Raw genomic sequence first — 15,936 nt, forward strand, 5'->3', positions numbered from 1 at the left:
TCTTTCGTATCTATTTAACATCAACAAGGTTGAATGGGTTATTCATGTTGATGGAAGTGGAATCACTATGATGGAGTCATAGTCGTTCACTGAACCTATTAAATTGTTGATTACATGAAATCGATTGCTAATGTTTCCGCCATTAGAATGATCATGTATGCCAACAGACGCACATGCCATGATGTGATATATGCCTAGGGCATGATAAGTCAATAACAAGATAATTCCCATGATATGACTTGTGAAAGCCTTAAAGAACATCATTGAGATTCTTGAGAAGAATTAAGGATTTGTTCATATGTTTGGATGATAAACTAAGTTATGTGTTGAAGGGTTGCACAAACTTTAGTTTCCAAACCGAAAGGGATTTGTCGAAATCCTAGGATGTATTATTGACTCAGGAGTAAGAGACTAGAAAAATGTTTTAGCTTCGCGCATTGCAAATTCTACAAAAAGAATCTAAGTAAATTGTGATAAAATGGTCAACGTAGGGATTAAGGGTGAATCCCTCTACAAATGACTTTATCACAAGTTATGCGATAACAGTGGGAGCATCTTTCAAGTTAAAGAGCCCAAGTCTAGTAAGAAGACTAGACAAATACTTAGAGATAAATTCAAGTTATTAGATATAACGTTGAAAAGAAGGAAATAGCAATTGATAAAGTTGGAATATATGGATATAGGTTATATCCACTTGCCAAGCTTTTATTGTATTTTAACTAGTGCCAATAGGTACACTATAGATTATGAGATATGAAGTAGTAATAGTGTATTGACTATTCATATATGATAATCGCATTTATCGTTTGAGTTTCATCAAACTCACCCGTTGCCTTGTTGTATCCAAATGGGTTGTAGAGACAAATTGAACCCCATTAAAGTGAACTGGATTGACATGGAATTCGCCCCTAGTTACTTATATGAGGTGACGTCTCGAAGTGACTAGAGTGTGATGCGATTGATGGCAAGTTCAAGTGCCATAGAGTCATATGGGATGACTAGTCGATCACATAGGCAGACTTTATGGGACACTCTGTCGGGCAGTTACCGCTTATAGAATTCTGGTAATTCATAAAGCCTGGTCGTGGCAAGAGCTGCTATAGTATTCTTATGAGTCAATTCTTTTGACTACAGACTATTCGCCCAAGTTGGCACAAATTTCTGATTAGCTTTGATTTATGCTCTACGACTGTGATAAATGAGGTCAAATGGGTATATTTTGGGCTATGATGAACTGTGGTTGAACAAAGGGAAAAGTGCGATAGGAATTGTCCACCCCTTGTCAGGTTTGTTTGAAATCTCAAGGCCACTCGAGGAGTAGTGAACTGGAAATGCGTGGCCACGCTCGGAAGGTATCTACGGTAGATAATTCTGGTCAGACAGTTACTCTCCAGATCGAGAAAACCACTCAAGATATGATCAATTGCAAGTACGACCTGCAAGACATCTTGCGTTGAGTGGGAGATTGTAATAGGACAAGAGAATTGGTGAAGCACACTTGTCTCAGACAAGTGGGAGACTGTTGGAGTATGTGTCCTCAACAATAGTGTGATCACATGTTTAAATCTCATATTAAGAATACGCAGGAGATGATTTATTATATAGTCAACTGATCATCATTAATCGGTAATGATTGGCTAACTAGAGTTTGACATTACTGTCGTTTGACGGTGGTGGTCAATTGATCCCTTAAGGTCACACCTAAAGGACAATTCCCTTAATAGATAAATTGATTAATTGTATGACGATACAAGGTGATCAATTCCTTAAAATTGAACAATTCATTTGTGGGAGAGAATATTGATATCTTATTGTAATGGGATTAAATAATATTTATTTTAGTAATAAAAATGCTTTATTACTAAAATTGTTTATTGTTTGAGAAACAATAGAGATAAGAATGAATGGTTAATTATAATTACAAGATGTTGTGAATTATAATTATATGACCCATTTTATTTATGTGATCAAGTATCACTAGTCAATTTATTGTATGTAATTTAATTAATTCATAAAATGATATTTATTTGATAAATATGCATTAAATTAATTAATAACATGTAACATACTACATGTGACATATTGTGTGACAAATGACAAATTGACAAAATGAAATGGTAGTCCATTTTATGTGATATGGACCGAATAGAGGGAGTAGTAGTGGGTTGTGATTATATTATTTTATGTTATATGAATATATTAATCAAGCCTACACTACCTATTTCTTACATACTTATTATGTTGAGAAGATAAAAAGGAAAAGTGAGATGCTAATTTTTGGCATCATTCCCTTGTTCCAACCGTCCTCCCTCCTTCTCTTTATGAGAATTTTGGTCTCATTTTTCCACTACTCTTTCATTCACTCAAGCTACATGCAAAAATACTCCTTCTCTCCCACATCTCTCTAAAACAAGTTTTTAGAAATATAAGAATTTGTTCTTCCATTCTAATATCAAAATAAGGTTACTAGTGTAGTGATAATAACAATATTAGAATACATTTTAAGGGTACTAGTGTATTAATCTAGTTAATTAGTATACTAGTTTAAGGAATTAGTCTTGGGTGCAATCTAAGGAGGATCTCTACATTGGGATTTTTGGAGAATCATCCAACATTTTAAGCTCAAGAATAAGTGAAGGAAGGTGACCTTACTTGTGCCCTATATTTCGAACCATCCTACAATGTAAGGGACATTGTTTTTCTTATAAATCTCTTATTTAGTTATGCATGCACTAGATTTAAAGAACAAATAATTAAGAAGCTAATTAGTTCACTATTAGAGGAGTCTAATAATAGGTATATGTACCTAACAATAACCTGTCAATTAAGCCATGTACAGGTCATAGACACTAACCAAAAGGAGATTTAAATCCTCCCCCCCATTAAGATAGGGCCTGGTAGGCCTAGGAAAAAGAGGAGAAGGGATCCACATGAAGATCCTAAAAAAGGAGGTAAACTGAGTAAGCATGGTCTTCAGATGAAATGCTCTATTTGGAAATCAAACAATCACAACAAACTCAAGTGTCTTGATAAGGGCAAGCCACAACCTCCTCCTCCTCCAAAGAAATCAATGGGTAGGCCTACAAAAATTGCAAGGACTAAAGTAACTTCTGAGGTAGTGGTGAGTTCTGAAGATCACCATAGAGCATGTGCACAACCAACCAAAGTTGGTAGAGGTGGGAGAGTAATAATGGCTGGTAGAGGTGTGAGCAGAGGAAGAGGTGGGAGCATAGGAAGAGGTGGAAGAGCTACTAGAAGAGGTGGGAGAGGTGGAATGGGAAGGGTAAGTTGAGATTAATTCAAAGTTTTCATTGAAGCATGGTTTTTTTTGCTTGAAATTCAGTTAAATCAATTTTATCTCTCGTTTAATTGCAGCCACCACAAGGAGAAGGAGTGCTTATTGATGAACGGGGAAATGCATATACCAATGTTAGTTTTCTTGTCTTTTTAAGCAATTTACTCACAACTTATTGATCAACAGGGAAATTGTTACTTATTACTTCTGTTTTCATGTTTTTAATAGGTTGTTGGCAGTGTTAATGGCCCAAAGAGCATCATGCCTAATCAACAAGAAGAAATCAACTTTAGTTAATCATCTACACAAGTGTCAGTGAACCAGTTTGGTTGATGTAATGGAGTGATGATGTAGTTATGAATTAATAGTGATGATCTTATGTAATTATGAACCAGTTAGGTTGTTCGGCAGTGTAATGTATGAACCACTTTATTTTGTTGAACTTAGCATCAATGCAATGTATGAACAAATTTAATTTTTCAATCAAATCTTAGCTTTATTAAACTTCCTTTATTCCTTCATCTGATTACATGGAATCAAGCCTTAACCATCAAAATAATTGAAAACAAAATCCAAGACATTTCTTTTACTCCTTCATCAGATTACATTGGAGCAAGCTTTAACCATCAAAATAATTGAAAACAAAATCCAAGAAATTAGTAGTCCAAGCATAAGAATTTTCTCCCACTTCAAGTGTTTGGTGACTTCAGCCTGCAACTTCTCATTCTTCATCTTCATTTTTTCAATTTCTCCTCCAACTTAAAATAACTTCCCAAATCCAAATCGTCTACTGGCACCAAATATCTACACCCATTCTGCTATGAAAAAAAATTGTTTACCAATCTCACATTATAAGGGAATATATATGCTAATTAAATCTAAAATAAATGTACTTACATGCCATTTTTCTTTTGTTGATGTTTTTAAAGCTGCTTCAAGATTGTGTTTGCAGAAATACGCCCTTGAATTTGATGAAGATGACACTGATTCCTTCATTAATGGAATAAAGGAGGAGGAAGAAGGAGGGAGGGAGAGGAATGAATTTGAAGAAAGAAAAGTTGCAGGTGATTGGTGCAATGGAGTAAAAGAGGAAGAAGGAGATCAGTTGTTGTAACACCCCGTAAATTTGAAGACCTTTATTATATTTTAAGAGTAATATTTTAATCTATTTTAATTTAACATTAATTTATTTGAAATAAAATTTATTTGATAAATTATAACCTTATTTTATTTTGAAGAAATGTAATCATTTTTAATAGTTTAGAAATGTTTAAAAGTGATTTAAACTATATTTAAACCTTTTCCTTTGATAAAATAGATTTCGGATAAAAGTCGTAAAATTGGGATTTTCCCATTTCTTACGGTCGTTGGGTAAACAAGTTTGGATATTGGGCATATGAGTACTTAATCTTTTAGTAAAATCGTGTTTAAGAACTTTAATTTTCTCGGAAATCGCGTTCGACGAATATTTCTAATTTCCGTCGAAACGAACCAAAACGTAAACAAATGACCCATCTCCCTATGCCTTTTGGCTGGCCACCTACCCTCCATTTGTCCCCTCTTCCAATTTTCATTTCCTCCATAACTCAATCTATCTCCTCCTTCTCTCAAACACCAAAAACCCACTAAAAATCCTCCTTACAATCCCTAAATCTACCATAAATCCTTCATTTCTCCACCAAATCTCATAAAAATTATATATTTGGAATCCTCTCTTCAATCATCATCTACTAGTAAGCTTTATTTTCATTTCCCCCAATTTTTGTTTAAGACACTTTTTTTTAGGGTTTCGAATTTAAGCTTAATAAGTGTGTTTTTGTTGTTCTTATAGGTGAAAAATTTGAAGATGAGTTAGGTGACTCATATGTTGTTGAAGATGAAGAGTAATTTTGGGTTTTAGAAGCTTTCTCAAGTTATTACTTGTCTCTTTGCTAGCTTAAGGTAACTATTCCGAGTTACTCGACGAATTAATGTCACATTAGTAGTTGTATTTGTTGTTTGTTGTTGTTTGTAGTCGTTTGTTGTTGTTTGTTGTTGTTTGAGATGATCTTGTTGATAAATGAATGAATGAAATAAGATGAGTATGCTTATGTTTAATCTATGTTACCCATTTGTATATTATTGTTTGGAACAAATTTGGATGAGGAATTATGTGTTGTGGCAAGTTCGTGTTGTGGCTGGAACGCGTCAGTACTGGACCGAGACGGTTTCCAATGTTTCCAAAAATATGACAGATTGAACGGCATCGAAAAATTAGGTGGTTTAGCCACTTGAATCACTTAATTCGGAGTCCGTATGAGTAAATGGCGTCGTTTTATCGATTAAAATTTATAGAAAAGTTTACCCTTGCGTGAGACGGTTATTTATGCTATTTTATTATGCGAGAATTTTGTGGAATTAGTTATTTTGTAGGTTGGAATATATTTTCTTATGTTGATAGTCTTTCACATGATAGAAATTGGAAATGGCATGAGAATGATATTGTGATGAATTTTGTGATTTGGGCCAAAGTAGGCCAAGACTCTGAGCTGGGCCAGTTTGACCGAATGAGTTTGGTCAAACTAGGTTTAAACCGGTCAGCCTCGATTTGACCAATGACCCGTCGCGGGACTAGGGTCGAGGGTTTGTCTTTGAGGTGAGATTGGTTGTTATTGGATGTTTTAGGTTAATGCCTTGATATTTGTGATTATCATTTCACATGTTGGTTGTTGGATGCTTGGATGCCTTATGCTTGAGTCTTGTTGCCTCTTTGCCATTTTAGCTTGTTCTCATGGATTATGGTACTGTTGGTTAGCTGGAATTTGGATTATTATTGATATTGGAGATATTGTTGGATTGTCAGCTGAATATGCTCTTGCGTAGCCTTTCATATGCTAGGGTGTGTATGATCATTTGTGTGTGCAAGTTTAGACTCTTTGCCCCTCTTATGGTTAATTGGGTGTCCTACTTATCTTGTGTGGAGTGGGTTAAAGTATTCAAGCTGGGACTAGGTCCTAGGTGAGTATTTCGGCCTTCGTCATAGATAGGCCCTTATAGTCTCTGACGAGTATATGTTCACCGCTTAATAGCCTTTGTGTCTTAGCTTGGTGGGCTTATATCCAAGTTAGGGCATGACCTCCTGACGTACTCTTAGAAGTATGTGGTCAGCTTAAGTACTAGCCAACCCTTTGGTGGACTCCTTAGGGGTACTCATGTGTGTGATCATGGGTCTTGGATGCGGTATTTTCCGCATATCGCTAGGTCTGCGCAGGTTTAGGACTAGGGTGTTTACCTTACCTCGTGGTATAGACTCGAGTTACAGAGTGACTATTGACTGTCCTAAGAACTTATGCCTGTCTATAGATATATTGTCCTTTCTTGTTTGATGATTCTATGAATCATAGAAGGTGAGATGCAAGCCGGCTATGGTTGATAGAGTTTGGATTCCCGGATGTTATGTGATTCACATGATAGTGTAGTATGAGTCGGTTTAGTATTCACATGTTAGGACTATGTGTTGTTATATTGTTGTTCACATGATAAACACGATTGTCTTGCATTTGTATGCTAAGGCTATGTGTTATTCATATTCATATTCTTATGTTTACATGTTATATTAACTATGACATTTCGTGGCTGGGAGAACTCGGAGTTACTCCCCACTGACTGTGGCTTTCGTATTTGTATAAAATGCGATTGACAGGTAGGTGATGCATATATGGGGTACATGGACGAGCTAGCGAGCAAAGTAACCTTGGGACCTAGATTGGCTTTATTTTATTGTGACCCTTAAACACTTTTTATGTCATATACTTTTTAGGGACATATGTCTCCCTTTTTCATATTTGGGTTGTATAACTTTGTTTCGCGACATTAGCGATGTTTTATTTATGAGATTTATTTAGACCTTGCATGTTTGACACCTTCCCATTTGGATATTTTTATAACAGGTTCAGGTTTTAAAAATTACAGGTTTTTACCCAAATTAACCTATTACAAACATATTCATGCAGTTTTTATCTAGAATTATGTGTTTACTTTTCCGCAATAAATGAGGGTGTCACAGTTGTGAAAGATGAAGGAGGAGCAAAGTCTTAAATAAGAAGAAGTGGGACCCGCAAAATTTCTAACATGTTGATTCAGGTAACTAATAGACCAATTTTAATCAAAACAAAATCTCGTTGAAGACGGCACGTATCCATCATTTTGGAGTAACGGATACCATTTCCTCTCACAAATAACCCAAATAGAGGAGAGAGGGAAGCACATGGGGGTGCCCCTACCTTGTCCCCCCCTATCCGTTTTGTGAGTGACATTACCCGTCACTTGCTCCGACCCGTATTCAGCAAGACTAACTGTTTAATCAAAGTGATGAAAAGGTGTGATAGTTGCTTATATTCTTAGTTAAACTATGGGTTGGAGTATTTTGAGAAGGGCACTAATAGGTTAGAGTATTCATGTAAAATAATCATTATATTATTGGGTTAGTCCTACGTGTGAAATGGACTTACACAACAATCGTATGCAATCAATATGCATCTAATAATAATCACGTTATTAAGCCCACTTAAATAATGATCCCCATGATCAATGGATAACGATAGGGCGCGACCAAGTGATATGTTGTTTTCCGAGTTCAAATATTAGGCACACCGCGCTGAGAGCTAGGATCCATGTGCTCATAAGGGACATGTTCCTTAAGCTTGCTTCTCTATCCTACGTATCTCATCCGAGAACTCAAAGAAGTTCTCTACAATTTCCTCGTCTCAGGTCCTAGTGGACGGTTGAGTCAGCTCCCTCAGGTATTCCTTGCCAGGGAGTGAGTTGAAAAGGTGCCAATTATGGTGATAAACTTGTTTGTTTGTAGCACACTGGAGAGAGCAGTCAATTATCTATGAATCAACTAGGAAGCTAGCGTACTCCTACGCAGGGCCGTCTCAAGAAAAATGGAGACCCGGTGCAAAAAAAAAATGAGGCCCAAAATTTACAAAATAAAAAAACGCTTATATAAAATATTAATGCAAATTACAAATTATTTGAAAAACGATTCTTTCGCGTAGTTTTTCTTGAAGCGAATTCCTCTATCAAACAATTATAATCGACTTTCTCCAATAAATCATCTTCTATGGCAATTATTGCTAATCCGGTAAGCCTCTCTTGCAACATTGTAGACCTCATGTAAGATTTCAGCAACTTTAACTTGGAAAAACTTCTTTCTGCAGATGCAACTGTTACGGGAATAGTCAACAATATTCGATACGCAATAAATGCATTAGGAAAATACGATTTACGTTTCAAAAATTTCAAAATATCAATAGCTTCCATCTCTTCTTCACTAGGCAATATATCTTTAAGCAACTTTAACTCCATGTACAATTCATTCCCATCAATATCACATTGTTCACCACTTGTAAGTGCTACTTGAAGATCGTCACAACAAGACTTTAATTCAAAGATTGTCTAATGTGTGCAACTTACTAGAAGAGAACAAAAAGCCAAAAACATTTTGAAATTCTTCATATTGCTCAAATCTTTTTCTAAGAGAACCAATAGCTTGATCAACAACAAATAAGAAATAGTTCACTCTAAAAGATTCTTCACTAGTTTGAGAAACTACTTCAGATGTGTCATTTTGATTCTCGTCAAATTGTTTTTTCCTTCTAATAACACGTTTCTTTGGAAATACGGGATCAACGTTTAATTCAAGTGCAATTTCCCTAGCAATATTAACGGCGTCATTAAATCCAGATTCCCTATAATCTTCAAAAAATAAAACTAACTTGTTAATATCATCAATGGCCACATCAAGAATCATATTCTTTGATTGCAACTGTTTACTAACAAAATTAATTCTATACAATATTTCATACCAAATAACAAGTGCTACTAAAAACTCAAAGTCACCAAGTTCATTCATGGCCAAGGATTTAGCTTCACTTCTAATTTTACTATCATTATCAGTTTCTCCTACTTGAAGCAAAGCATCACATACCTCTGCAATTTGAAACCTGATTGCTTTAACACTATCGACACGACTTTCCCAACGAGTAGATGAAAATTGCTTTAATGTATATTTTGTTGCATTATTTTTCAATATCTCCCATCTTTTATTAGAATTTGCAAAAATAGTATATATTCGTTGTATTACTCCAAAAAAGTCTTTAGCTTTACCACAACTATTTGCCATATCACACAATGTTAAATTAAGACTATGAGAAGCACAAGGAGTAAAGAATGCTCAAGGATTCACATCTAAAAGTCTTTTTTGTACCCCCTGATTTTTGCCTTTCATATTTGCTCCATTATCATAACTTTGGCCTCTTACATCATTCACATCAAGATCAAGAGATTTTAATTCATTTAATAAAACATCAAAAAGTCCTTGTCCAGTTGTATCATTTACACTCAAAAATCCTAAAAATGATTCCTTAATACAGACACAACTTGAAGACACATCAACATATCTCAAAATCAATGACATTTGCTCTTGGTGACTAACATCGGGAGTGCAATCTAGTATCACTGAAAAATATTTTGCTTCTTTCACACTTTTAATAATTTCAGATTTAATAGCGGATGCAACAAGAAGAATTAACTCATTGATGATTAACATCGGGAGTGCAATCTAGTATCACTGACATTTGCTCTATCGCACCTTTCTCCATTTGGTAAAACTCTTGTATAACATGTTGATTTAAATCTTCTCCCCGATTGGCCTTTCCGACCTTTTTCAATAGTTAAATCTCTCTTAGGACCGCTTTTGGCTAAAATTTTAATCATATCAGAATTAAGCGAATCCCAATTTCTTGGGTCAAACATATCAAAAGTATTATTCATATGACTACCATTTTCGACATCAATTTTTTCTCCTCTTACGTCAAAACCCTCATTATTCTCAACACTATCATTTTCATTCATATCTAAATTATCATCATTATTATTATCCTCATCGTCAATTTTATCATCGTTATTCTTTATAGGCATGTCAAAATCAATAAAAACGGGATTATCACACATTACAGCAGTTTCAGTCGCAACAACACCTTCATTATCAGTAATATTTTCACTATTAGAAGTAGACCCTTTCGTGAAAAATTTATCGAGTGCACCTTTTTGAGACTGAACTAACTGTTCTATTCGCTTCTTTTTCTTCCGTTTTTCGGATCCAGAATCAAACTTTCTTATTCTAGGTAACATGAAATTAAAAATAGAGATAAGTAATGAAACGAAACAACCTTATTGCTGCTTTGATGCCGTATTCCAAAACTATAGTCGGCGTACTCACGACTGTCCGATCTACTATTCTCCGACTGCTACCTGCAAATACATTATCATTGAATATTTGAATTCATTAAAATTATAATTAAAATCAGTAGAATTCATTAAGAATATAATGTTAAGACGAAATATTACCTATTTCGATTTCTTTGAAACTCAACTCTAAATCTGAGATTTTGGCAGCCGATTGAAAGTGACAAAGTGACAAAGTTTTGATACTAATACCTTTAATTGAAAACTTTGAATGATTTGGGATGAATTGATTTGGAATAATCATATTTAAAGATTAGGAAAAAAGAAAAGAAACGTTATAATTTAATTTGGAGAAGGAATTAATTTGGGAAAGGAAATAATTTAATTTGGGGAAGGAGGATTGATGAGTTTGATTGAGAGTTGAATGTGGCGTGGGATTTGGAGTAGTATACCGTGTTTCTGATTTAGTTTTACCTTTTTTTTTTTTTTTTTTTCTCAATTAACATATGGGTTTGCCAAGTTTGGGCACCAAAATTTTGAGGCCCAGTGCAAATGCACATAGAGCACCCACTAATAGACGGGCCTGCTCCTACGATACTCGGACACGTCTGTTGAGTGGCGTATTCCGTATCGATACCATACGATACGGGATACGTATCGGATACGCCAATTACTGACGCGATACGGACACAACAACGACAATGGAAACTGTTCCGGGTGTAATTCCAGAGCAAGTATGTTACCACCCGTGGCTTGTAGAATAATGTCTTGAGTTGAACCCTTCTTGCCTTTATGGTTCCTCTCGGCCTCTCCTGCAACAATGAATGAACTGAGGGCTTGGCTTTGTGCCAAGCGTACTCACTCCGACGCTCAAGTCAGTAAACTTGAAGGATTAAGTTGTGTTACTTGGCTAGATATGTATTGTAGAGAGATAAGGAAGATAATACCAGATGAATAGTGTATTTAGGTTAAGTTGTGGGATCCTTTCCTCAATGAAGGTTGAGGAGTATTTATAGGCTTTCACCTTTTGTCACGTAGTGGCCAAGTGGCCAAGTGGCTAGCAGGTGGAAGGACTGATCTACCCCTCGGCCGAGGGACCTATGTCAGGCCGGCGGGCCATGTTGACTCACCGCCGAGGGGTCTTGGATATGAGTACGCGGGTATGTGTCCCGGCTGGCAGGTTGTCATGCCGAGACCCAGGCTAACAGGCCGATGGGCTCCATCGGCTAAGCAGTCTGAGTTGTTGACTTGCTGTGGATATCTTTGACTTTGTTTGATATGTTGACTTGGTCAGCGGTGCAGAATATGCCCCATCAATTTGCCCCCAGCGTAGTCTATGTCGTGGTATGGGCTCCGATGTACGTTTGAGCGTATATTCTGCGCAAGTAATTTGTAACAAATGTTCTGCATCGGCTTCTTCTGCGGCGGCTTCTTTTTCGTCGGCCTGGTCTATCCTAGGCCGTACCATATCCCCCCTCCACATGGATGCGCAAAGGGTATCCGATGTGGAAAAGAAAGTGACGCTGGCCGAGACCAGGGTTGAGAGTGCCGGTTGCTTTTGATTGCCCCCGGCCGGCGCTACCTAGCTTGGTTGATCGAGTGGCCGGCGGAGAACAGATGCTTGGGAATTTGTTTGGGGAAGGTGAATAGGCGGAGAGATATGAATGGGCGTGTTGAAGACGCTTGGTCACTGTTGCATTGATTGACGTCTAACTGTTGCAACGATTGACATCCCGTGGTTGCATGTCCGACACGTGTCTGCACGCTGATTGGATGACGCTTCATGGGCTGTTCGCTGATTGGTCCTTCTTTATGGGCTTTGCCCTATAAATAGGGCAGTTATTCCGTGAAATTGGCCACCAATTTCAGTTTCTCAAATTTTTCTTCAAAATCTTCATCCTTCTAAACTTTCAAGGGCTTCTTTTTCTTCCAATCTTCAGAGTCTTTGATCCGGCGAGTGTTTTTTCTTCAAGGTAAACAGACAAGTTTCTTCACTTTTATCTTGCTAGTAATTTGTTGTGAACATGTCTTTTGCTGATGCTGGACCTAGTAAACCTGCGTCGGGGGGCCCTAGGTCTCCTTCTCCTGAAGTTGATCCTCAAATTCTGGAGGAATGGGAGGATGATGATTCTTATGGTGATTTTGGTGATGATTTCGGTGATGATGCGGAGAGGCCTCGTCCTAGTGAGGGGAGACAGTACGTCATGGATCACGGCGACGCCTGTAAGGTTCGCCTCGACCGTGCTTGGTCCCATAAGCTTGCCAGTTGTTCAGGCGAGAAATTTTTCGAGGGCCATTTTTTCTTTGGCAAGGGATACAAGATTGTCATCCCTGAGGAGGGTCAGGCCGTCTGTTGCCCTCCACCGGGCCATACCGGTGTATATATGCGACATTTGGAGTACGGGCTCCGGTTCCCGCTGAACGAGTACGTCATGGCTATCATCAAAGCTATGAACGTCGTTGTGGCCCAATTGCATCCGTTGGCCATGAGGACGATAGTCGGCTTTGTGTGGCTTTGTCTCTTCAAGGGAGAGGCTCCAACGGTGAATTTATTCCGCCGGCTTCACCATCTCAAACCATCAATCTCTGGCGCGTCGGATGGTACGGTGTGCAAATGGAGCGGGGTTATGTCTCGTGACAAACTTTCTTCCCGCAAGGACCGGCAAGGTCGGTGGGTGTACGTTAAGGTGCCGGATGACTATCCGCTGCCCCGCTGCTTTCAGCACCAAGTTAACTTGCGGTGTGAGACTGAGGCGGAGCGCGACAGATGGGTCTCTCGGAAAAAACTCAAGATGGATGCCAGCAGGGTCTCTCTTAAGGAGGATGAGAGGTCAAGCGATGAGGCTCTTTGAGGCGGACAAGAGTGGGGTGCCGAAAGATGGATTCCCCCAACGCGAGATCATTCTTCGGGATGAGCCGCTCTGCCATGTCGGCCTCATACCGGCCTTAGCACGGGGTGAGTGGGGTCGGTGTGAGGCCCATCACCAATGTTCTTTCCTTCTGTTCTTCGAACTCCGATTTAATTCTATTTAATTCTTGCTTTGTTTCCTCTGCAGACCACTTTGGACCGGACACAATCGAGAACATCCTCCAGGAGAATGGGGCTGCACAAAGACAAAACCGTTGCTAATCTGCATCCCAAAGCTTTAGCCCATGATCGCCGGACGTCGCCGAATGACCTCATGGATCGGCAGCTGAAAAACCTGGATGCGGTGGAGGCCAAGGCGAAGGTTGTTAGTAACGTGCCGCGTCATACGCGAAAGACAAAGCCTTCGACGGTGGTGGCGTCGACATCGGCTCCACCTTCCATCCCCCCTGTTCAGAAGGAGACGGTGGAGATCGTTTACATCTCTAATGGGGATGATTCTAACGAGGAGGAGGGGTCTCCCCTTGTCCGTAAGAGAAAGCAGACAGCTTTTACCGCTGTCGTTGCTTCTGCTGCTGATGAGGAAGTGCGCCCTTCGGCCAAGAAGGTTAAGCACGGTACTGATCTATCTGGTGGCTCAGATTTAGCCGGTTCATCAGGCGATGCTGATGGCAGGCTCATCGGCACGTCTATGTAGATACTGATGCTTTTCTTCTTTTTTTTTTTTTTTTTTTTTTTTTTTTTTTTTTTAGATCAGCCGCTGTCAGTCGCCGTTCTTACTGAGCAGCACGTGGAGGAGAAACCCGCGCAGGTTGATGGTCATGACGTCGCCGTTAGCTCTTCATCCCAGAAGGTTTCCCCCTCCCGGCTGAAGGTTGGCGATCATAACGTCGCCATTAACTCTTCATCCCGGAAGGTTTCCCCTCCCGGTGAAGGTTGGCGATCACAACGTCGCTATTAACTCTTCATCCCAGAAGGTTTCCCCCTCCCGGCTCGTAGCGGAAGGTGCGAGGTTGGTCGAGGACCTGGCGAGGTGGAACGAGCTGACCGGCGCTCGCCTTATAGAGCAGGAGAAGGCCGCGGCTCAGTCCGCTCTTGAGCTTGATGTCACTAAGAAGGTGGCCGCGAAGGCGAGACTGGATCTCCTCAATGAGCAGAAGCTTAGGGGAGACGTTGAGAAAGCGCTCTCGGCTGAGAGAAAACTTAGGGAGGACGCTGACAAGGAGGTCCTTCTTGAGAGAGCCAAGGCCGAGGCTGCTGCGGCCGAAGTCGCAAAGTTCTTTGGAGAAGTGTGACCTTGTTCGAGAGGCACGCCGACCTTTATCTCCAATGAGAGGAACGAATTTAGGGGTAAATTTCGGATCCAGGGGAAGGTGATCCGGAGCAAGGAGGCCATCATCAGGCAAAAGGAGGATGACATTGAGATGCTCCAAACCAAAATGCTCCCGACATGTGTTCCGAATTCCGGATCGGCCGAGGCGGTGCCGGGGAAGCAATTGAGGAGCTCTTTCCTCTTGAAGGTTCCTTTCCGTGGGGCAAATATGACGAGCTGTTTGACGATAAGCTCGAAGCTAAGGAGAAAGCCATGGAGGAGAGGGTCAAGGAGGCAGCGAGGGTGAAGATAGAGCAGGAGGCGGCCGAGGAGGCGGCACCCTTCTTTGAGAGGGCAAAGGCGGCCAACGAGGAGGCCAAAAGAATGAGGGAAGCTGAGGCTGCCGAGGCAAAGGCTGAGGCTGCCAGGAAAGCCGCTGGGTTGCCCACCGAAGGAGACGCTGCTACCGCTGCTGATGGCGAGCAGCAACAGACATAGGGGGATGATGTCTGTACCTTTTTGCATTTTTGTCTTTATTTTGTGCAACTTTGGCAGGTTGTCCTTTGGCTGACCCTTATGTGGACGGCCGTCGTTTGTATTTCTTGTAATTTGTTGAACATATTTAATAAGAGCTCGTTTCTTCTGCCTCTGGCTTGGCCGAGGTCTTTTCTCATCCTTGTCTGTTTTTTTTTTTTTTTTGGGAATGTGACTAGCTTCTAGTGTCTTTCCCCACAGACGGCGCCAATTGTTCCGGGTGTAATTCCAGAGCAAGTATCGTTACCACCCGTGGCTTGTAGAATAATGTCTTGAGTTGAACCCTTCTTGCCTTTATGGTTCCTCTCGGCCTCTCCTGCAACAATGAACAGGCGAGGGCTTGGCTTTGTGCCAAGCGTACTCACTCCGACGCTCAAGTCAGTAAACTTGAAGGATTAAGTTGTGTTACTTGGCTAGATATGTATTGTAGAGAGATAAGGAAGATAATACCAGATTAATAGTGTATTTAGGTTAAGTTGTGGGATCCTTTCCTCAATGAAGGTTGAGGAGTATTTATAGGCTTTCACCTTTTGTCACGTAGTGGCCAAGTGGCCAAGTGGCTAGCAGGTGGAAGGACTGATCTACCCCTCGGCCGAGGGACCTATGTCAGGCCGGCGGGCCATGATGACTCACCGCCGAGGGGTCTTGGATATGAGTACGCGGGTATGTGTCCCGGCTGGCAGGTTGTCATGCCGAGAC

At 39.9% G+C, this 15,936-nt stretch overlaps 2 protein-coding genes across 2 annotated transcripts; one reads left to right on the forward strand and one right to left on the reverse strand.

Moving 5' to 3' along the window:
- The first annotated feature begins 2,881 nt into the window (after positions 1 to 2,881).
- LOC141615335 (uncharacterized) lies at positions 2,882 to 3,799 on the forward strand. The gene is made up of 3 exons (XM_074433734.1): positions 2,882 to 3,283; positions 3,376 to 3,429; positions 3,524 to 3,799. Exons 1-3 carry the CDS (start codon positions 2,978 to 2,980, stop codon positions 3,590 to 3,592), a joined length of 429 nt encoding a protein of 142 aa, XP_074289835.1. The 5' UTR covers positions 2,882 to 2,977; the 3' UTR covers positions 3,593 to 3,799.
- Positions 3,800 to 8,723: 4,924 nt separating this feature from the next.
- LOC141614695 (uncharacterized) lies at positions 8,724 to 9,461 on the reverse strand. Its single transcript, XM_074433439.1, has one exon. The coding sequence runs from the start codon at positions 9,459 to 9,461 to the stop codon at positions 8,724 to 8,726; it is 738 nt and encodes a 245-aa protein (XP_074289540.1).
- Positions 9,462 to 15,936: the final 6,475 nt, after the last annotated feature.

Source organism: Silene latifolia, chromosome 11 (assembly GCF_048544455.1).
Source record: "Silene latifolia isolate original U9 population chromosome 11, ASM4854445v1, whole genome shotgun sequence".
Classification (NCBI taxonomy): Eukaryota; Viridiplantae; Streptophyta; class Magnoliopsida; order Caryophyllales; family Caryophyllaceae; genus Silene; species Silene latifolia.